This window comes from Rhamphochromis sp. 'chilingali' (genome assembly GCF_963969265.1).
Source record: "Rhamphochromis sp. 'chilingali' genome assembly, chromosome: 2".
NCBI classification, from domain to species: Eukaryota; Metazoa; Chordata; class Actinopteri; order Cichliformes; family Cichlidae; genus Rhamphochromis; species Rhamphochromis sp. 'chilingali'.
Window position 1 is genome coordinate 6,785,118 of NC_137930.1, and position 22,675 is coordinate 6,807,792.

The 22,675-nt window shown below is 40.6% G+C and overlaps 1 protein-coding gene across 1 annotated transcript in view; it reads right to left on the reverse strand.

Annotated features, from left to right (window-relative positions):
* kiaa1549la (KIAA1549-like a) overlaps positions 1-22,675 on the reverse strand; it is a 120,947-nt gene that overhangs the window by 39,144 nt on the left and 59,128 nt on the right. Inside the window, exons 8-13 of the mRNA XM_080861594.1 lie at positions 21,850-22,018; positions 13,810-13,869; positions 12,700-12,860; positions 10,765-10,936; positions 7,453-7,613; positions 5,656-5,691 (exon numbers count right to left, since the gene is read on the reverse strand). Of these exons, the coding sequence (XP_080717720.1) occupies positions 5,656-5,691; positions 7,453-7,613; positions 10,765-10,936; positions 12,700-12,860; positions 13,810-13,869; positions 21,850-22,018 (759 nt within the window). The remainder of the gene's footprint in view (positions 1-5,655; positions 5,692-7,452; positions 7,614-10,764; positions 10,937-12,699; positions 12,861-13,809; positions 13,870-21,849; positions 22,019-22,675) is intronic.

Here is a 22,675-nt window from a genome sequence, read left to right on the forward strand (position 1 = left end):
CTTTTACTGATAAGAGCTACTTAAGTGACACATATAGAATTTTACTTTGTAAACGTTTGCCAACTATTTGCAAATTCTAACACTTGGATAGACTTGCTGCGCATGTTCTATGTAGGGCTCTGGCTATGACAGCAAAAAATTTTAATTTTTCCTTGTTGTCGTTTGCCTTCAGTTTCTGAGCCTTGCACAGGATCCAAAAACTCCCTGTGCATGGGGTTCTAATTTTAAATTTTGAATTCCCACTCAATACTGCTGCTCCGAGAATGTAACCTTAAGCTTTGATCCATGAGTTTGGGGGTTTTTTTGGGTTGTTTTTTTTTTATAGACTGCTCATCATGTAATAAGCCCAATAGCAGTACCAGCTGGAGTTGATCTCTGTGGCACATACACACCTATCACATGCCTGGTGTAGCCATTTCCTGTGATTAAAGCAGAAGCATAATGCTGCAGCTTCAACTCTATTATTGATACAGTCTATTCACTGGGTTTGTGTGTTTCTATACTTTTTTTTATCCGTTTAAAACCTTCTGTTTCACAAGCTGGGCTACTGCAGCTTAAATGTTAAAGTGTGTTTATTATGTTTTTCCTTTTCAGATTTAACCTCTGTGTGAATAGATATGTCAGTAAACACCATGAACGCCAGCGATGGGACTGCCTTTGTTTGACTGGACTGATAGATGAAAGACTTCAACTCACTTTTCAATTCATAAAACATTTTGAGTCCGTTGTCACCCTGAGCTTTTCACGCTAGCTGCAGCACTGAACAACCTGATGTGGGTGAACAGCGCTCAGAGTTCTACCAGCTGACACGACATGGTCTCCTGAATACTAAAGAAACATTTCCAGATAGGTGTTGCTTCTATTTCAGATAAAAGTAATTGAATGGACATCCCTCCCTGAACCTTTTTTTTTATCAGTCTCCAAACACCAGAGCTGGCATAATGAAAAGTTGAAAAATAAATAAATAAAAAAAGATTAACAGCACCTTTGAAGTCAGGTGTTTTGGCATAAAGAGACAGAACATAAACAGAGGCGGCAGCAAAAGCAGTCTGAAAAGCCTCCGAGGCCTGGACACAATCTTTGTATTCAAATTAAGAAAAAGCGTTTAGCGCGCAGGAGTGAAAAAAATTAAAGCGGGGGGGGGGGGGGGGGGAAGAAAATTTCAATTTAGGTTACACAACCACGTAAATGAAACCCAGATTGAAAAAAATAATAAAAATTGCCGCCTCTTTTCTATTTCGAGCAGCTCTAAAATGGGACGTCTAATGCATTTGATGATGAATGCTAAATTCTGAGTGCGTGTGAGGTTAGGCAATGCGTGCATCCAGCTGACGGCGTTGTTAATAATTCATCAGTCATACACACCGCTGTACCATCAGCAAGCTCCAACACACGTGGCTGCAGACGTGGATGAGTGCCGGGGATAGGAGCTCAGATAGAGACGGAAAGAGAGTGCTACACCGTAGGCCCTCTCACCATGCCATAAATATATATGAATTGAGTCCATCTTTACACGCATATTCTACCAACTGAATTGATGTATGTTGACAGTTGCTGACTCTTTCATGTGAAAGACCTATGGAGAGTGCAAACACTCATTTGCCCTATAACCTATGAGGAGAAAAGAAAGGGCAACGTGCAAGGTAGGAGCACAAGATGTGCTGTTGCAAATATGTCCTTCCACCAGTATGCATGTGGATTATCACAGCACAGGCATAAGGTTTCATGCCACGGGTGCTGAAATGGCACTGAACTGCAGGTGATGGGTAAAGTCATGCATGGAGACAGTATGAATTCTCAGAAATGACAAAGCCGAGGGGATGTAACCTTGAAAAGCAGGCTGACATTTCACCGCTCACATTTGATTCATGATCGTTCTTTCTCTCTGTTCTTTTCACTTCCACACATCTGTCTATTCAAATTGTCTCTGCCCTTTCTTCCTTTCAGGACTTTCTCTTTTCCCATTCTCCCTGCCTTGTCATCTCGCTCCCTCATTTCCTACGTCCACTGACAGTGTGTTGACTTAACAAATGGCCGTCTTTCATCTTACGCGAGGGGCCCAGTTTAATGAAGACTTGAAGCCCGTGCTATGGGGTGATCCTCTGATCTCTCTGTCGGAGATGGATGGTGTTTTTCTCCACATCCATTTAGAACAGCACCAGAAGAAAGAAGGCGAGGAGAGAGAGGAGGACAGCAGCAAGAAGTCCGGGATTTCTTCCACTTGAGGATGTCATATGAAGTCACTCTGAGCACGACTCTGTGGCACCACCAGATTATCCTCCCTTTTTTCCCTTCAGTATCACACAGATGCTTCTCCTCTTGTCTAATTTTAACTCAGAGCAATACCCAACAGCAGCTTGATGAGGTGCAGCAGATGGATAAGATATGCTCTTTTCCCCCTGTGGCCATATTGATTTAAATCCAGCTCCAGCAGGGCTGATGGCGGAAGCACAGCCAAGAGATGCGCTTAAAAAAAATTTAAAAAAAGAGACTAGATGCATAATAAAAAAAATAAAGTAAGGCTTGATTGCACATCAACAAGGTGCTGCAGCGGTTAGATAAACTCCTTCAGGGGGCCAGTCGAGGCATGATGCAGCAAAATGCAAACTACCTTCAGTCCTTTAAATGGCAGCCACTGCATTGTGCACTCACTGAACACCTTACAAATGAAAAATGGATTTCTTCTACTTTCGCTGATTCCACCTCTATTGTACTCCACATGGAGGCCAGCTATCTGAGGCTTTCATGCGTATACAAGGCGGCACAGAGGGAGGAAAAGCCATTTTGAAGAATGTTCCGGCTGCACAGCAGAGTGATAAAGTGAGGAGGAAGCAGCAGAATCCCTCTTTAATGCTTAAACACACATGCAGACCTAATATAAGTCACACTATTGATCAGCAGCTTTAGCTTGTCCTGCACAGTGTGGGAATAGTTCACGCACACATGCGCACGCGGGCACAGTTGCACACAGGAGGTCAACTTGATGGAGTCTGCTTGGTATTCAGATGACTTAACAGAACACACACGCAAGCCAGCTTAAGACACGGACTCCGTTTACGCCTGAAATTTGTATGGGATTTATATCTGCATGACCCGTGGAGGAAAATTCAAGATGTATACACAAGCACTAAAATTAGAATGTGTTGTAGAAAAAAATGAAATGACAACATGGGATCTTTGCCGGGTGTAAATGCGATCTGCAAGGTGTGACCACAAATCCAGCCAGTAACTTCTAATCAGCTCTTCTGCTTCTTTCTTCTTGAAAATTAGACATTTTCAAGCTAAATTAATCAAATTAAGCAGTCGTCTTCTAGCATTTCAGTCTTTTTACTTTATAAGTGCCTTTTGTGTTTTTCTTTTTCCCCACTGTAGCTCAGCAAGACAACACTTCCTATGAGGAAACACACTGAGGGAATTTGGTGCTACAATAACTCACTCTGCAGGACTGGCTAGGCTGTTAATCTCAGTAATGCGTACCGTGCTTTATGCTCCTTTTGGACTCTAATGGGGACTATAATTTTCAAAATGAACATCTTATTGTATTCAGTAAGACTTGAAACTAGCAACTGAGATCAAATCAAATCAAATCACTTTTATTGTCACATCACATGTGCAGGTACATTGGTACAGCACATGTGAGTGAAATTCTTGTGTGCGAGCTTCACAAGCAACAGAGTTGTGCAAAATACAATAATGTAAACAAGCAAAATACAAGAATGGCTACATCTGAAACTAATAAATATATGTACAATATATAATAGTATATGCATTTCTGGATGTGTATACTAAATATTTTTCTACGTGTGTGTGTGTGTGTGTGTGTGTGTGTGTGTGTGTGTGTGTGTGTGTGTGTGTGTGTGTGTGTGTGTGTGTGTGGCATAACTGTACAGTATGGAGTGCATAATGTTAAAGTTCCAGTAGTGAAGCTGAGGTGTCTATGACGTGTTCAGCAGTCTGATGGCCTGGTGGAAGAAGCTGTCTCTCAGTCTGCTGGTACGGGACCGGATGCTGCAGAACCTCCTTCCTGATGGAAGTAGTCTGAACAGTTTATGGCTGGGGTGACTGGAGTCCTTGATGATCCTCCCCGCTTTCCTCAGGCACCGCTTCCTGTAGATGTCTTGGAGGGAGGGAAGCTCACCTCCAATTATCCGTTCAGAGCACCGCACTACTCGCTGGAGAGCTTTGCAGTTGTAGGCGGTGCTGTTGCCATACCAGGTGGTGATGCATCCAGTGAGGATGCTCTCAATGGCACAGTGATAGAAGGTCCTGAGGATGCGGGGGCTCATGCCGAATCTTTTCAGTCTCCTGAGAAAGAAGAGGCGCTGCTGCGCCTTCTTCACTGTTTTGTTTATGTGTACTGACCACGTAAGATCCTCAGCCAGATGTACACCAAAGAACCGGAAGCTGCTCACTCTCTCCACAGCAGCGCCGTTGATGGTGATGGGGGTGTGTACTTCTCTGCACCTCCGGAAGTCCACTATCAACTCCTTTTGTCTTTGCGACGTTGAGGGTGAGATGGTTGTCTTGACACCAGTGGGTCAGGGCGCTGACCTCCTCCCTGTAAGCCGTCTCATCACCATTGGTGATAAGACCCACCACTGTAGTGTCGTCCGCAAACTTCACAATGATGTTGGAGTTGTTAGTGGCTGTGCAGTCGTAGGTGTAGAGTGAGTATAGGAGAGGGCTCACTACACACCCCTGTGGAGCACCAGTGTTCATATGAAGTCATTACAAAAGTGCTCACTGAGGTAAACAAGGAGACGTTCATACAAGTGGGGGTCTGTCGTTGCAACCACAATCCTCACCCTCTCCAGGCCATTAGACAGAATGCAGGGTTAGGGCACAGGTATAACATCTGGGATGTTAGCTTTGGGTGGTGAGAAACAAATCAAAATGTATATACCAGAGAAACTAAACAGCTGACTCCTCAAAGTGCAATAAAATTATGAACAAGGCACCCGACTAATGAAATAACTGTTGAGTTAAAATATTCCACCTTGATTTCAATAACTTACTTTAATGAGATGTAATCACAACTGTTTTTTGGAACAGTCTATATAAGCGTGTATTTTTGCTGTAAAGCTGGGCAGATTGTGGACCCTCGAGTTGCCATTTAAAGACCTTCAGTTTTTGGCAACCCGGAGGTTGCTGCTTGATTGCACAGAACAAGAACTGCACGCCATTCCCACTCTCTTTTTTATCGTTTCTTCTAACATCTGGCCTTTCTTATGTAAGCAACAAAAAAATAAATAAATAAATAAATAAAATAAAAAAACACCAGCCAGTACTGAATGTAGACTGGTCAGTATACATGCCGCCATGAGAATAATTTAAAAAGACCAAAATTAACTGAAAGTCTCACTGAGCATGCTTTAGATATTTCTTCACCTGCTCTCAATGCTCCCCCTTCCAATTTCCTATTGATATCTCGTAGCCAATGAGAATGGTGGAAAAAGTGATGTCCACAGAACAGCAGCCGCATGCAAGAATTTACCCGGCAACAAGGACACACAGAACACAGAGTGATAAGCAGCCAACAAAGCAGTTCAAGCAACTGTTCAAACCCTATTAATTAATGAGAATAACAGCAACTCATTCATTCATCCACTGACTCTATCAGTCAGCTATACACCTTTCAGGCGTCTTAGTGAATACCTGGTGGTGGTAACTGCCCTCCCTTCGATATGAAGTCTAAACAGGGAAGAGAGGGAAATGGTCAGGAAAGGGTTATTATAGAATAGAATAGAATAGAATAGAATAGAATAGAATAGAATAGAAAACAGGTGGATAGGGGAGGAAGGAATGCATCAAATGTTCCGGTTTTGGCCATCACTCTAATCTGGGTTAATAAGGCTGTATTCACCGAGTTCAGAATGAAACAAGAGTAGCAAAACAATCAAAGTAGGATACTTCTGACATGCCTACCATGTCGAGCTATAAAAAAAATGTGTATTTCAATTTAAGAAAATATGTTGAACACTTTTTTAAGTGAAAGATCACTAAACACCTCATGCTATGGTGAGTTTTACCCACGGCAAGAACATTCAATGTGTGAAAAAAGGAATTTTAGCTCATCTCCCTTTAACATGGCAGTCTGCTTTATTATGGACTGTCCATGGAAAGTAGCTGGGTGGGGCTTTGCACTTACACCCAGATGTGTGTGCCTGAGATGCCCATTGTAGGGATATCAGCTCCCTTTGATATCATAAAGAGCAAAGAGTAGGAAAAATTATAAACCAAGGTTATTCAAACCTATTTGGTTGGAAAAGCAACAATAAAAGGCAAACTTTTACACTTTCCCTCCACCTAACACAGTCTACAAACCCCTGGAAACTGTACTTATGTGCCACTTTATAACAACATTATAGGCAAATGAAGCTTTAGTTTTATCCAATAAAGTGTTTTTTCTCATTTCTTACTATTTGGTGGGTACAGAAGTTTTAGAATTGAATTTATGGCCAACGCTATATGATGAAATATCTGTAATCAGTCAGCGTTATCCTTTAATGTGCACATCCGTAGCCTACTGTGGTGCAAACGGGCTGCAATCAATTCAAATAATGGAAATTATCTGCAGGCTTTTCCAGTAACTCAGTGAGTCACTTCGCTTTGTTTTGGGCTGTGAAATGTGAACATGGTTCACGTGGATTTACAACCAGCCACATCCCATAAGTCAAGTCAATGCATGTGCTGGAGTGGAGACCTAATGATGATATCGAATTTGAACTTAAAGGCGATCAAATTCTGAACACCCCTGCAAGAATTTTCTGAAGAAATAAGGCTGGCGGGCTCGCTGCTTGTTTAGCACTTAACTGACTGCAGTGACACCAGCAGCTGTTGTTCTGGCGTCATGTGCTGCACGGTGTCAACCTGACCCGATCAAACCCAGCTGGTAGCAATCCATAACAAACATGCCCATTGCAAATGATTGACTTTTACTTAACCTCACACTGGCTCATGTTGGCTGAATGCTATTATTGTGAAAGGGCCAACATTACCCTAAGGTCCACTTCTAGCACAACAGGGCCTGCCCATTTCCTTTTGGTCATTTGGTCTTTGCAGCATGCATGATTAGCAGTAACCATGGGCTATTGGGCAGTGAGAAAACAAATGAGTAATTCCGGGACAGATGGGATTCATTTTTCTGACCTGAAGGAACGGCTTAACACACTCGTTACTCTGCGCAGTTTGTCACTCATAACAGGGTTATGTAATATTTTAGAAGATCCAATTTCTAGTATTGGGATTTGTTAAAGTGAAGCAATGACATTTAGATATTTTAGGTTAATTATTTTTTTCCTCTTCTGCTATAAATACTGCAACAGTTGAGCTGCAGTATTTATAGCAGGAGGGGAGAAAGGAGCAGAAAAAGCAGCAAAGGGAGAGAAAAAGTGGACAGACACAAACACAAAGGGCAATAAATAAAGGCAGGAGAAAGGGATAAAATCTTACCTTGGATCGAGTTTTAAAGGTCCTGAAGGCGCCCGTTTTAAAAAGGACCCTGTTTCTCTTACACAGAATGAAGGCCACCATCCCGATCACCACCATCAATAAGAAGAGAGGCGTCAGAACGGCCATGATCCACAGGTTGCTGGGCGGTGTCTTTACCACAGCTGCACACGAACACAAATGGGTTCAGTCATTAAAAACAATACACTGTATAACAAGTTAATTAAATATCTTTACAAGAGCTTATTAGGTAAACTGATTCAGGCGGTTTTCCCAGATGCCTCATTAACAATCTCTTTTCCACCTCCATGTTTTTCCTTCTTGGACTTCACTAGCAAGGCTATGCATGATTCACAGCTCAAAATATGCTGGACATTGATGCTAAGCCACTGCCTGAAACAAGGCAACATCTGATTGGCTCTTCAGCACAAGTAAAACAATTTAAACAGCAGGTGGGTGTGGCTTCTGCATAAGACCCAGAGGTTTTAAGAGAGAGAGACGTGGCACTGAATTAAAATCACACAGTCAATGCTGTCTGCCAGAGATGAGCATATTAAAGACATCACTACTCTATGACGTCATAAAAATCTAGGAGTATAAAAAGCTGTGGGAAAATAAAGCGTGTAGAGAGTCTGAAGCCTGAGCTTTTAGATGACAGGGATTGCTTGTTTTGAATGTATATCCAATATCAAAATCAGGCAACAACTTGAAGTTCACCAGAGTTTTGAACTAATAACATATTTCTCTGAGTTTCTCTTCAACACAGCAGTTTACCAAATGGATGCATCTCCATTACAAGAATTAATGTAGATGGTTTCCACTGAGGCCATGAAAGCAAAGCAAATGAATTTTACAGGAACACTGTGTTCAGCTCCCTGCCCAAACACTGTGTGGAGGAGCTGTGAAGGGCACACATGGTTGTTGGTGTCTTTCCAGTTTCTGTATAACTCAGAGGGAGAAAAGGTAAGGGGGAACATTTTGTCCTCTCCAGCACAAACAATACGAACAATAGTTACTCAAAGAAAACTGACCTGAAAAGCATATCTAACTACAGCGTCTTCTTAATTTAGAAAATCCTGTTATGCGTTATTTTATTTCTATTTCATTCAAAGCTCTTTTAGATGCACTGAGTATAACTGAAAGTTAATTTAAACCCAAATGTCACAGTAAGCCAACACTGCTGTGCCCAAGTTTAGCAGATCTCTCCTAAAGAGGAATGTTTTAGCAGTGTGGGGTCTCTACAACTGCTACTAAATGAGAAATGTGCTCTGTGAGTTGATTCTGCGTCTATAATATCTCACACTGACAAGATTTGTGTTAATATTCAAAGAAAAAAAGGTCCACGTACTTCATTGCTCCTATTTTTATGCTAATTAATTCTAAATTCTAGACTAAAATCTGCAAGTGTTAGAACAAATGGGAACAGATCTTTTTTACACCAGACATTTTGACTTGTCACAGCAGGAAAAGCACTTAATGAAACATTAATAACTTAATGGAGTCATCTTTCACTCTCTGCCATAAAGTGATCCCGTAAGCCGTGACAGTGAACCAGCATGCATGACAGTAGAGCCGCTCCAAAGTGAAATGCAGCCGTCATTAATCCGTCTACTGTGCAAAAACATCAATAGTTGATCAATATGTACTTGGATTACACATTTCAACTTTGACAAATTATGCATTCATTTAGGACCTTTACATCAAGGATTTAAAACAACAGATCAAAATTTACTATAGCAGCTGCAATTCCTAAGCAGGTAACTACAGAGAGCTAAAATCACTGCTTGTAAAACTAGATTTTCAGCCTGATGAACACCCCGAAAAATTTTAACAGCTGCTTTTTTAACAGGCTGTGAAGCTTGTGTTTGTCCCAAAAACTGCATTTCCACCTCAATAAGCTGTGACAAAACCAAAAAATGCCACAAACAACCAGCAAACCTGTTTTGAAACTCCTTACATTATCTTTCTTGTCAAAACTTACTAAATACAATTATTACATTGTGTATTTAATTCTTTTAAAAAATACCTTTTATTATAGTCAAAGGAGCTTTCAAAGAAAAGCGTCTGGACTTCTTTAAGTTGCTTGAAGACGTTTCACCTCTCATCCGAGAAGCTTCTTCAGTTCTAAGGTCAAATGGTGGAGAGTCCCAGATTTAAACCTAGTGGGAGTTTCCCCCCCACAGAGGGACAAAAGGACCCCCTGATGATCCTCTAATCGCCTGAGCCAAGGTGTGAAACTGGGTGTGGGTCCCAATCAGCCAGGGTTTCGGGTGAGCTCGTTGTGAAACCTGGCCCCACCTTATCATGCGAATTCCTGAGGTCAGATGGCCCAGGATGTGAGTGGGCATTAAGGCGTCTGGGGAGGAAACTCATTTGACCTTAGAACTGAAGAAGCTTCTCGGATGAGAGGTGAAACGTCTTCAAGCAACTTAAAGAAGTCCAGACGCTTTTCTTTGCAAGCTCCTTTGACTACGATGACCTGGATGACTGAGAACCTTCACAGACACCTTTTATTATATAAATATTCTTGTAAACACTGGTTATATATTTAGGTTCTGAACCTGTTTGTTGGAAGCTCATAATTATGCTATAAATATACAGTTGGTATTAAGGAAAAAAAATTGCCCGCTTGTTATTTCCCAAATTGCACCCCACTATGGTTTAAGTTGATAACAATACTATACTACTAATTTAGCATATATTTTGCGAGCATACTTAGTAGTTAGCAACTGTAAGAGGAGAGGTAACAAGAAAAGCAATTGTATCAACTCTAGTTCACAAATTTACAAATAAAGTCCTTCTACATTTTGTTTTGTTTTTTATCACAAAGATACACACAATTTAAAGCTAATGTTAGTGTTATACTGCAGGCATGAAAAACTAAGCCAAAGTCCTAAAAACAGCAGTTTCTGAAGTGGCCACTTGAGCCTGGCTTCAAAAATGAGTCTCCACAAAAATGCCCATATTTACAGCAATGCATGTTTACAGGCTGATCCAAACAACAGCTTTGATCTTTATAGCCAATATGTCATAACTAGTCTATGCTGGGTGAATTTATAACTTACCAGTTTTGGTAGTTTTTGACAAGCTAAGCCTGCTCAGCCTAGCTTGCACCCTAGCTAGCTTTCTGGCTACAACAATCAACATGGTCATAGCCAAAAAACTGACACTTACATTTTGTTACATTAAAATAGCTTTTATGCATAGTGACACTGGGATAAATAAAGCCCTCTTTTGTGTGACTTGCCTGGTCCCTGATATTCATGATATATGACAATGTAACTGAATACTGGAGGAGTATAATGAGAAGCTTACGTTCAGCCTGGACTTGTACAAAGTATCCCAGGGTCAGAGCCATGGTCTGGGAGTCCAGACTGCTCAGTGTCTTAGCAGCTGTGGTTCCAGAGATGGGTGCTCCATTCAGCTGGGCATAGTAGGTCATCTCTGCTGGGTTCTTGGGACCGGGAAGTCTACGCATGCTCACCATCTGCAAGAGAATGGGGATGTCATAAAACCTTGAGTAATATGAGAAAAAAAATGTTTTACCACAGTTCATACTCATAAAACATATTATATGGCAAGATTTAACACAAAATCCAAACTCTCTTTCTCTCTACCGAGCAAAGGATTAAAAATTCTTGCTGGTGGCCCAATCAAAACTCTGAATCAGCTCAGTTGCTTTAATCACGTCGAGCATTTGGTGGAAGATAACTACACTTGGGGAAGACACTCGAGGATAACTGAGTCACTTGAAATCTCAATTTCCTTTCATCATACATCAAACACCATTTTTAATTTGACAAACATTACACGGTTTAATAAAGTCCGGTAATTTGATTTTGTCATAAGAAGAAGGGATGTGTGTTATTAAATGGCTGGATGATTTCTCCACTGGCTACACCCCGCACCACCCTTTCTGTCTCTCTCTGCCAGCCTCTCCCTCCTCCACTTTGCAAGCATAAAACCGGTCATCCATGGCAACCATAAAACCTTACGGGTGTGTAAGGCATAAGGCCCAGGAAGAGTCAAACATTGTCTTAATTTGCACAATATGGAGCAGTGGAGCCAGGAGGTGACAAAATCCCCAAAAGTCATGCACACACACACACACACACACACACACACACACACACACACACACACACACACACACACACACACACACACACACAGGGTTTTACTAGAAAAACACAATGAAAATTAACTTACTGGCACTTGAGACCTATTTATGACAAATTTAAGACTTTATTTAAATATTTGGGTACTGCTTTTAAAGGTTTGACATTGTAGTGTGTCTCAGTTTTCATAAAGTTTGCCCTTTCCATGTCAGTTTTCTGGCAGCGTACTTCATGCTCCCCTGCAGTTTATGCGCTCAGAATATCAGCATTCTTGAACGCAACAACAGTTTTGAAACCCGTCCCCGCTGACTACTGTCAGTAGCGCTGTCCAGGGTGCTAAATCTGGAGCTGTCCAGGGACATGCAGACTTTCACAAATAGTAAGTTTGCAATTTCCCAAAGCCCTGCCAGAAGGGGGTTCAGGGAATGATACTGACACTATGTTCATTGATAGTTCTTCCAGGGCAAATGTGAATGTTATTTATTACATTGAAATTTTGCATGGCTTAGAGGGAGGGGAAACAGAAACTTAAAACTCAGGATGAACAGAGGAACCAAGATTTTTGATTATTATGAACTGTGAGTTGTGCAAAGCTACCAAAGTGTAATATAAGAACAAAATTATGTTGCTTGAAATTATCATAGTAGGTCCTCTATATCACCACTTTGAGCATCGTTAGTACAGCAAAGACATGTGTAATGTGAATTACAGTAAATTACAGATTGTATAAGCAGAGTGAAGGCATATCAAAGACAACCATGACTATAATTATTGTTATATTTTTCCAGTAAATATACATATTAATTTGTTTTTGAAGCACAGAAAGGAGTTTAGAAACCAGATTCTACTGTGAGCTTCTGAGACTCTGTCCCACATTTTCTGGAAAAAGGTAGATGTCTACAGACCGAATGTGAAATCCCAATACCTAGAGCTATCTTAATAAAAGATTAAAGCTAAACCTGAATCTCTAAAAAAATAAACCTGAGTAGGTGAACACTGTGTACCAGTTTCTAAATACAAAAGGTGATGAAACTTATAGAGGTGCAAAGTGTTTTTCTTCCCGTATGGAGGAAGCAGAAGACGCCATCATCACAGCCACACACTGAGATCCACAAATCCCATTTCCACCTACCTGTACGGTGTAGCCCCCCACAGTGGTGGCCCGCCGGGATCTCGCCGTCCGAGGGCCCTGCCTGCCAGCCACCAGGAAGAGCTCAGCTAGCCGTTGCTCCATAAGACTGGCAAAGCTTTGGTAGTTGACCTCCAGGGAGGAGCTGTCTACATCCTGGATCACTGTGAGTTGAGACAAGAGAGGACAGAGGAGGGATTTTGAAGGGGGGGGGGGGTTCAGGCAGTCAAAGAGAAGAGAAACCGGAGACAAGTGAAGAGATGGAGGACAGGAAGGAAAATACAAACAGGACAAGAGCAAAGGGAGGAAAAGAGAAAATAGGTGTGAGGAGGTGATAAAGAGAGAGAATGAGAGTGTAAAGACAAATTAGCTGAAGACAGTATTAATACTTGAGAAAAAAGAAGGAAAATAGATAAGAGAAACAAGCAGACAGGAGATGAGTGGGCTATCAGAGAGGACTGGGTGATTGTCCCTTCAATTTAATAGCTGATCATCTTGAAACTTCTATCAGGGCTACAGCGGCACACAGAGCAAACAGTCTGTCTGTATCACACACACACAAACATATAAACAAACACACACGCACAAACAGATGAAGGTGCTTGCATCAATCTTGATCTTGAGTGCGCGTCTCTTATTAGAGGCCATAAGTGAGATGAATCTGTGGACAGACACACAGACACACTTCAGAATCATTCACACCCTGCCATGATGTGATGTGAAGTGATCTCTCCCTCTGCCCCGGTCAGGAAGCTGTGAATTATACATCAATAGGTTTTCCCGGGAACAGAGCAGCTAAAGACACTCTGACACGGAGAGCTTAAGCGGGCGAGGGGGGGGTGCAAAGGGAGGTGGGAATGGGGGGGGGGGGGGGGGGGGGGGGGCTCAAGAGGAGAGGAAAGGAAAATGTAAAGATCCAATACCATTGTGCTGAATTGCACAACAGCACGCGGCAGGCATTTAACTAACTGCTGTTTTGTCCAATCGATGCAGCTCTTGATTACCACTGATCACCAAGCAGCACCTCAGTCCATGTGTGTGTGTGTGTGTGTGTGTGTGTGTGTGTGTGTGTGTGTGTGTGTGTGTGTGCGTGCGTGCATGCGTGCAATTTACCCGTTATGACCCAGTAGTTCTTGGTTGCTGCAGACGTGTTGAGATTATGATACTCAAGAGCTGGAGACAGAGAGACAGAAATAGGGGGTTAGATTAGATTAGATTCAATTTATTGTCTTTGATAAAGTATCTAACACAAACAATGAAATGCAGTTTGCCATCTAATCTGAAGTAAAAACAATAACAAAATTCATAGAAATATGGGAAAGTCTCATTTGAGTCTTTTTACCATCTAAAATTTACTTTGGGATATTTTTTAGTATTTTCTAAAGATACACACATGCAGACCAGAACTTCTGATTTTGGATGGAGCTCCTTTCTATAAATAATAACACTGACAGTTCCCTAAGATCGTATTTTTATTTATTTATTTATTTCTGGTTTACACTTTTATGGCGTGAGTTGCAGTTTTTTGTTTTTAAACTGTTGAGGATGTTGAACCCATGTGGAACAGAAATAGAAAAAAATCCTTTGTTAAAGGTAACGTTTGAAAACGTTCACCCCTGGATGTCAGTAGATTGTATACTGCAGTCAATTGAATTGTTTTTTCTTAGCCCTCCCAATTCAAATGCATAACCCTAGCAATGATAGCCACTGTAGTAAAAACATATTTTAGTCTTCCAAGAGAGATTCAATTTGCAGTATTTTTACTTTTTCACCCCTGAGTCACCTCAAAAACCCTGGACACCATTCATCGGTAGAGAGTGTAGGCTGTCAGCCTGCTGTTTACCTCAGCAGTAAACGTCTATTTACTCTGGAGGAGGCTGTAAAACCTTTTGAAAAGAGTCTAATATGAATTAATGAGTTAGTGAAGCTCACTGCTGTCTGACGAAAGCGATACTAAAATGAGTTTTTGAGGATATCCCGAACTGGTTTTTGCCATTATTAGTTAGCCAGCCTTACTGAATCTTAGATCTAATATTGCGGGCTCAGCGAATACGATGTGAGAATGTAATCAACCAATTTATCAGAGAGAAACTCTGATTTTTAGAACACCAGAGCCTAACATCAGCTGCTATAGTGTTAGCATATAACCAGCTGTTATTGTTGTTGTTGTTTTGCAAGCTCTTGTCACCTGGCAGGAGACCGGAGGGTCACATGGCTAATCTGCTGACGCTAAATGATTGTGACAATACTGATAATAAATTTATGGACATTTTTGTGTGTTAGAGCCCTTCAGAAGAGGTTTGAAATGAGCAAGGATAGAGAACAGTGGAGGAGAAAGACAATGAGAAAGAGATGATATAAATATATATGTATAAATGTCATATAGACATATATAGTTTGAATGAGATATATTATGATCTTTTAAAAGTTACTTATAAGGCGTACTGCATATGTGGCCCGCTTCTCGTGAGGTCTGTCTTGGCTACTTTATTAAACATAGCGGGGAAGCAGGTAGTTTCCACGATCCGGTGCCCAATCCTATGTATTTTAATAGATTATTAAATCTACTGGTGTTGGCCAGAGGGGCCGATGGTGCGATATGGCAGCCTCGCTTCTGTTAGTCTGCCCCAGGGCAGCTGTGGCTACAACTGTAGCTGCCTCCACCAGTGTGTGAATGTGAGAGTGAATGAATAGTTGAATTGTAAAGCGCTTTGAGGGCCCCGAAAAGCGCTATATAAATGCAATCCATTATTATTATTATTATTATTACTTCCAAGTTTATTTTCCCGGGTAACAATTAAATCATAATTAATAAATAATTGAGCTACACATCTCCTCTGCTGATGTACTATAATTATTACACAGCAGTGTAGGTCAGGTTTCATTATCTGCTTTGATTTCCTTTACCTCTCACGTCTACACTAGCCTTCAGTCTTCCTTCCTGCTCACGTGCTTCTGTTAGCAACTCACTCTCTGCTTGTTTACCTGTCAGTGTATTCATTTCCTAAAACGCCGGCTCCTTTCTGTCCACCCGGCCGTCTCCTTCTGCTTTTATACACACACATCATCACTCCCTCAGCCTGTCGACCTCTTTCTGTGTCCTCTTCATCCGTCAAGCTCTCCCTCCTTATTTCCCATCTGCCTGTTTTACCATCTGTCTCCACCTAACTCCTCTGAGCTGGCTGCTTGCCGAGCATTGAGTGTTTAGCCTGAGTCAGTGGCATTACATGATGCAGTAGCTGTTATCAGCCCGCGTCCTGTCTGCCTGACGTCTCTGTATCTGAACGAGTTCATATTCACTGCGCTGTCCTCTCGAGTTAAACAAGTTCGCGTAAACACATAAGACAATCCGCACCGAAGTGTGAAAGTTTAGACTCATTCACTTTGAGAACCTGCTCAATGTGCAGATGACTCCAGCGCTCTGATTTCATCAACACAACAGCTGGAAAAAAAGAGGAAGAAACTTGAAGAAGAATCAGATGAAAAAATAAAAGCAAAAAGCTACTTCTACTATCTAGAAAAATGCCATTTCTCAACAAGTGTAATATTATTGCCTGTGGACTATTTTCACCTGTAGATTGACATATTATCGAGTGAGCATTTTCCATAGGCTATATATAAAAGACAGATGCAGCCATCCTCACATTAACACTGTCACTTTAAAATGTGACAAAGAGCTTTATGACCGTAATCATTTTGCTTCTCTGAAGCCAGATGCTACGAGTGAGTGGTGAAAGTAACTGAGGAATTGAGGGCGCTGTGTTGTTATCAGCAACCACAGTAAGGGTTTAGACACAGAGGATAGTGAGCAGATTGGCGTCTATTGGATTGTTTTAATTGAACTAGTTTCTGCATTCATGGTAATACATGGACATGTGTATACTTTTTTAGCCTCAGTTTCATCTGTTTACCTTATGAACGCAGACATAGAATTCTTAATATGAAACCTAAAATCTTTTGTTTCTCTGTTTTATTTCTATCAATCGCTCAAGCCACACCTGCTCCCATTGAATCCAGGGGATGAAGTGCTTTATATTCTGAACAGCAAGTTTGTTTGAGGGAAAACAAGGATTTGCAAAGAATTGCATCATTTGTTTGACTGACAGCTAAAGCAGCACGATATAATAACCACGTGAGATCAAAGCTCCCTCAGATGTACGCTGCCAAAATTCAGTCACGCTAACCTATAGTTAGCACAGGAAGGTGTTGGGGGTTTTTTTTTCCCCCCAAATTAATCTCAGTTTAGACAACATTATAATGAGAATAATTTAGACATCTCACTGACCTGAAGGTAAGGATACACACCAAAGCAAATGCAGACACTCTATAAGGAGACAGGCTCAAACACGCACAGTCATTCCCTATGGCAGCTAATTAAATTCACATTACACATGCCTTCACTGCTTTACAGGCACGCAGCATACTTTAGCCTGTACTTTGAAGAATAATTAAATACACCTGGTGAAAGATTAAAAAATATAATTATACTATAAGGTTGCCCTTTAATCCTCAAAAATGCAAACACTTAAATGACTATATGCTCCTCTGTATGCAAACAGACTGTTCATATGAATCTCAGTATAACTATAGTTAATTTTTCTGACCAATACAGTGACCTGCATATGATCATTTCCGCCCATTTGTTCATTTAATTATGTTTTTAGATTATTATATACAAAACCATTCGCTCACTGTTTCCCTAGAAAAACATGCTGCTTTTAAGAGAACAGACACTGTTTCCGTGGTGATGCCAAGTGGGTTTGCATGTGACTAGGTGAAGTGTGATGTTTGAGCCCTTTGGGTGTTGAGAGCATGCACAAATAGATACTAATCTAATCTCACCGGGCTAAAATTAGCTCATTCGGGGGACGTGGTCAACAGACTGCCGATGGCACGATCGAGATGATCGGAGCTGTACAGCTGTTTGCCCTTTCAAAATCTCACAGATGGCAGTAGAGACAAGACCGGAATACAAACAGAGCTCCTGTGGCTCATCTTTGGGGTCTATGGTCATTTACATATGTTTGTAGAGTCTGCGTCAGCTACTGCAATAATTAATGTTTACCGTAAAGATCTTCAGGAGTTGCACTGTTTTTTGGGTTTTTTTTTTTAACTGAATGAAACACTTGAAGTGACAGAGGTGACTGCAGGTTATTCATTTGAGTAGAGAACACAAATTACTCTATAGTACCCTAAAGTGGCCTTTGTCAAGGTAATGCTTGATATAGTCAGGTAACTTAATCATTTCTTTAACTTGTTAGCACCTTCCTGTAGTCTACCTACCTTCAGGTATTTGTAGCTAAATATATAAATACATAAATACAAATAAAATACATTTAAATACATTTAAATTCAATTAAATTCAATTATTAATAATAATGACAAGCTGAAATAATTATTTCCTATATGACTTTATCAGTCCATCACATTTCTTTTGGCCCACTCCTTCCAATGTTGCTTCACTTCATTAAAGTCCTGCAGGCATTAGTTTATGCACGCCTCTCTTAGGGCCAGCCTTTCATTCAGGCTGAAGTCTGGGCTTTGGCTGGGCCACTGCAGCACCTTGATTCTTTTCTTTTTCACACACACTCTGTTGTATATCTGCTGCTGTTCCTGAGATTTTTGTTCTGCTGAATGACCCATTTTTTCCTTAGCTTTAGCTGTCAGCCAGATGGCTTCACATTGAACACTTTGGTATACAGAGGAGTTCATCATCAGCTCAATAACTGCAAGATTCCCAGATTGTGTGGCTGCAAAACAAGCCCAAATCATCAAACGAAGATTGACAACAGCCCTAAATGTTTCCCACTTGTGAATAATCTTTCTCACTCAACTTCAAATTGTTTTGAAATTACTTTATAAGCCTTCCCAGATTATTGCTGATGTTTTTCCTCCTTGGCATTAAAACAGACCTGAATGCTCCAGATGAGCAAGCTGCCAAAACCTGCACTTTTATAGAGGTGGGCACATTTGCTCATGATCAGTTAATCAAGCGCATTTCATTAGCAGAACCTGTCTGCTACTTACCCTCTTAATTCCTATGTAAGCAGCGTGGATGCACTTTCACAGAGTCCTATGCAAACATTGTTTTGGGTGTTTGTTTTATTCTTCTCTCTAACTAAACAGTTTGACCTCTTTCTATTAACATATATGTGATAAAAGACCATCACTCTTCTTGAATTAGAAAAAATATAAATATTGCAAGGAAAGCCTTAGGTGAGAGCTCTTTGAAGCATGTGGGGGGAAAAAATGAGTAGCACCTTGCATTTTGTAGGAGTACCTAAAATAATCTTACTGTTTATGCAGAATGCTGCTAATGTCACATTATAGCAACCATAAAAACCATAACAAATAATGAGAGTTTTTAGTTAATTTAACTGCAAAATAATAAGTAAAAAAAGCATCAAATATAGCATGACATAGGAATAGTTATGGAATAAATAAATAACATTAAAACTCTACTGCATTAAAGTAGTTAGTTACATTTCTACTGCTCCTATCCATGCTTTCATTCACTCGTCTCATTTTTGCTGCAGGACACGCGTCACAACACCAGATGCTAAAGGAAAAATGAAACCCCAGCAGGTTTGATTAAACAGCAGAATCGGATGTTCTGATAATGAGAATGGAATAACTGCATCAGCCATGATATTTTAGAAAATGCCTCTTATCAGTGTTACCCAATCCTTAATTCCCCCTTAGAGAAGCAGGTCAGACATTTGTTATGTCACGAAACATGCAACGCCCTGCAGTGAACTCACTGGTTCTCAGTAGTCAGTGTTCACGAAGGTACCCTACATATGCCATGTCAGTTTCAGGCCAGCAGCACAAAGCAGCACAGATTAAGTAAAAGAACAATGGTTATGTAAAGACTAAAGGAATTAGCGTGAAGAAACTCACAACTGCTTTATGGGAAGAAAACAAACAAGAGCATCATCTTCTGACGCCTCTTTCTGCTCTGCATGTGTTCGATCGTCTTGAGTCAATACTGATATCCGACACAGGCAGTCCTCCACTCTGCCTCCAACCTTTGTCTAAGTCATGTTCTGCACCCATGTTCCCTTCCTGCTGCTTAAAACCTGACAAAAAATACACATGGATGTGGGAACCATCTCTGTTCTTGTTGTGTTTTCATTCCAGCCTTGCCAGAATGAGTGTAACACTCTAGCAAGTCATAAAAAATAAATAAATAAAAACATTCCCTGATATTTTCTTGGTTTCGGATCTTTGAGGCAGATATACAACATGTTCAAACCTACCTCAAATTTACCTCGGGGTGATATATTGATTAAAGTGGAACAGAGCAAGGTAAATAAAAAATGTAACGTATTTATTTATTTGAAGTTCTTCTCAGTAGGTGATGAAGATACCAGCAAAACAAAAACTACAAAGTCACCTTTTCAGCTATAAACTATCCCTGACAACGCAGAGGAGGCTCCTTCTGATTTGTCAGAATGAGCTAAAAAAAACAAAAAAACAACAACAACAACAACATCAACAAAAACCACACCCATTAGGGCAATATAACGTCAAGTCAGTATAATGTCAAAAGCAATCTTGCCAAATCGGGCCAAACTCTGAAATGTCACTCCTAAGTCTCCGACAATGGCAGCTGTGGATGAGGTTGATTTTGATAGTGTTATAATAAGCTCTGGTACAGTGCATTGACATATACAGCTAAAGTGTTGCTGCGACATTTAACTAAACATTGCAAAGTGTGAATGTAATATTTCTTAATATTTTCTAAATTGTCAGAGCAACATGCCTCACCCGATGATGAATTTCTCATTTTAATTTCCCCTTGCAGCCCTTTATAAAAGATTAGAAATGCATCATAATCATCCAGCCGCGACTCTAAGATGGCTTGAAGGTAGATCTAGTGAATGAGTACTGAGCACCCTAACTGAACTCTAATTTACTGGTTATACATCATTTATTCTGAATTAGACTGTTGAAGTCTTTGTGTGCTGCACAAAGTAACAATCTCAGTGATTAATAATGAAATACTAAAAACTGCAATTCCTCCAATGGCCACTTGAGGCTCCAAAAGTGAGTCAATTTGCTTGTTAAATGCAAAACTAACACCATTAACATCATGTTTCTAGCCTGATATGCTACAATAGAGAGTTTAACCCTTCATAACAACTTTGAGTGGCGTAACTGATTTCATTGGTCGATGGCGCCAATCAGCATCACCTTCACTAACTGGAGTGATTCTAAAAGACCTCTCGACATTGTGCTGTTGGTGGCTTCCAACACATTCTCACTCCCAAAGCGTAACATTTTACACTAGGTGACAAATCGTCTGTATATTACGCTTCCGGGCACCCAACACGTCCATATATCACGAGATCGGAAAAATGAGGAAACATGAGAACTGTTTGGAATGAATCTACACATGTACATTTGTTTTACTTAAATCGCTTTGAAAAACACTATCTAACGTCATTAAAGTGCTGGGTAAGGTTAGGGATAAGGTAAGGGTTAGGGCTGGAATACATGGCTGGAACGTGTATTACCGTGGGAGCATCATTCTACTGGATTTCATCCATAACCCGGCACGTAGCATAAAGAACGCTGAAGGTCACCTTTCACATTCCTCAGGAAGGCCTCTGGACTTGACAGGTCGTCACTACATTACGCCTTGGGAGTGAGAACGGGCTCTGACTTTTGGAGCATTTTTAAAGGATTATCTGAATACATGTATGGCTTTTTTGTAGTGCAGATCAGCCACAAAGTTTAACTTCACCTGTGGTGATCATTACAGTGGCTACAACCATCTTTTATATACAGTCTATGGGTACCATAAACTGTTAATGCGGTTGCTCAAAAATGGGATTCCTACCTGCAGCAAACCACACTGGAAGTGATGTAAAGCATGCTTTAATGCTCACAAAATCTGTTTCTGCTAATCAACATGGCAGATGCACTAATTAAATTTCATTACTATTTGTTCTGGGTGCCATAAACCTAAAACTTTCAATAAACATAAATGGGGGAAAATAAAACCAAAAGCATCTGTATGGCTATCTTACAATGAATAATCGATTACTGTGTGTCAATGTACAGTATGTATGTACAGCACTTTAGCTGTAAGTGCAAAAAATAACTAAATGGATAAAAGTGTATTGAGTGTATTATGGATGCACTTACGCTCAGCGATGACCAGCGGTGGGTAGAACAGAAAGTACCCCACCAGCTCAGCAGTGAGCTGGTTGAGAAGACTGCTGGAAATTGTCCCGTTAAGTATTGAATCCTGATTTTTCACCACATACACCAGAGTGACTGAGGGGGAGTCAGGCTCCTGGGAGACACTCTGGATCTGAGGATAAACACACAAGCACAAAATACATTTTATTATTTTTATTTGAATCCGCCTGTCAAATATGGTACACTATGTGCCCCATAGTCATTCTAATATTTGTCATATTAGAATGACTTCAATACTTTATAGCGGGCACACAAACAGCCAGCTACGGCTGCATGTATAATTCAAATATTTCTGCTGAAATATCTAAGCGTATCATGCCAAATGTCAAAAATCCACATAAAGAATGCATACCAGAGCTTCAGACACAGTATTACACTTTGAGTGAGCACAATATAATAAGACCTAGGTGGTGCTGTGAACCTTATGTGAATGAGTCACCGTAAACGAGTGGATGGCAATACAAGGTACGAGGGATTCCCATCACATTCCTCCATGAGTGTTAATATTTCAGAGGATAAATTATGAATGGAGCCTATATATCTGTCTCTTCATGCTGAGACCTACTTCTGATTGTGATGGTGTGTGCATGTGCAGTATATCCTGCATTCATGAGGGTACATTGACAGATGGAGAGAAAGAGACAGGAAATAAGAAAGAGGAAAGAAGAGCTTCAAAAAATAAAAATAAAACAGCATTGCACACAAATGAGCTTTGATTGTGTCTCCAGTTGTTTAACAAAACAGCTATTTTCTTCTTTATTTTTTTAAA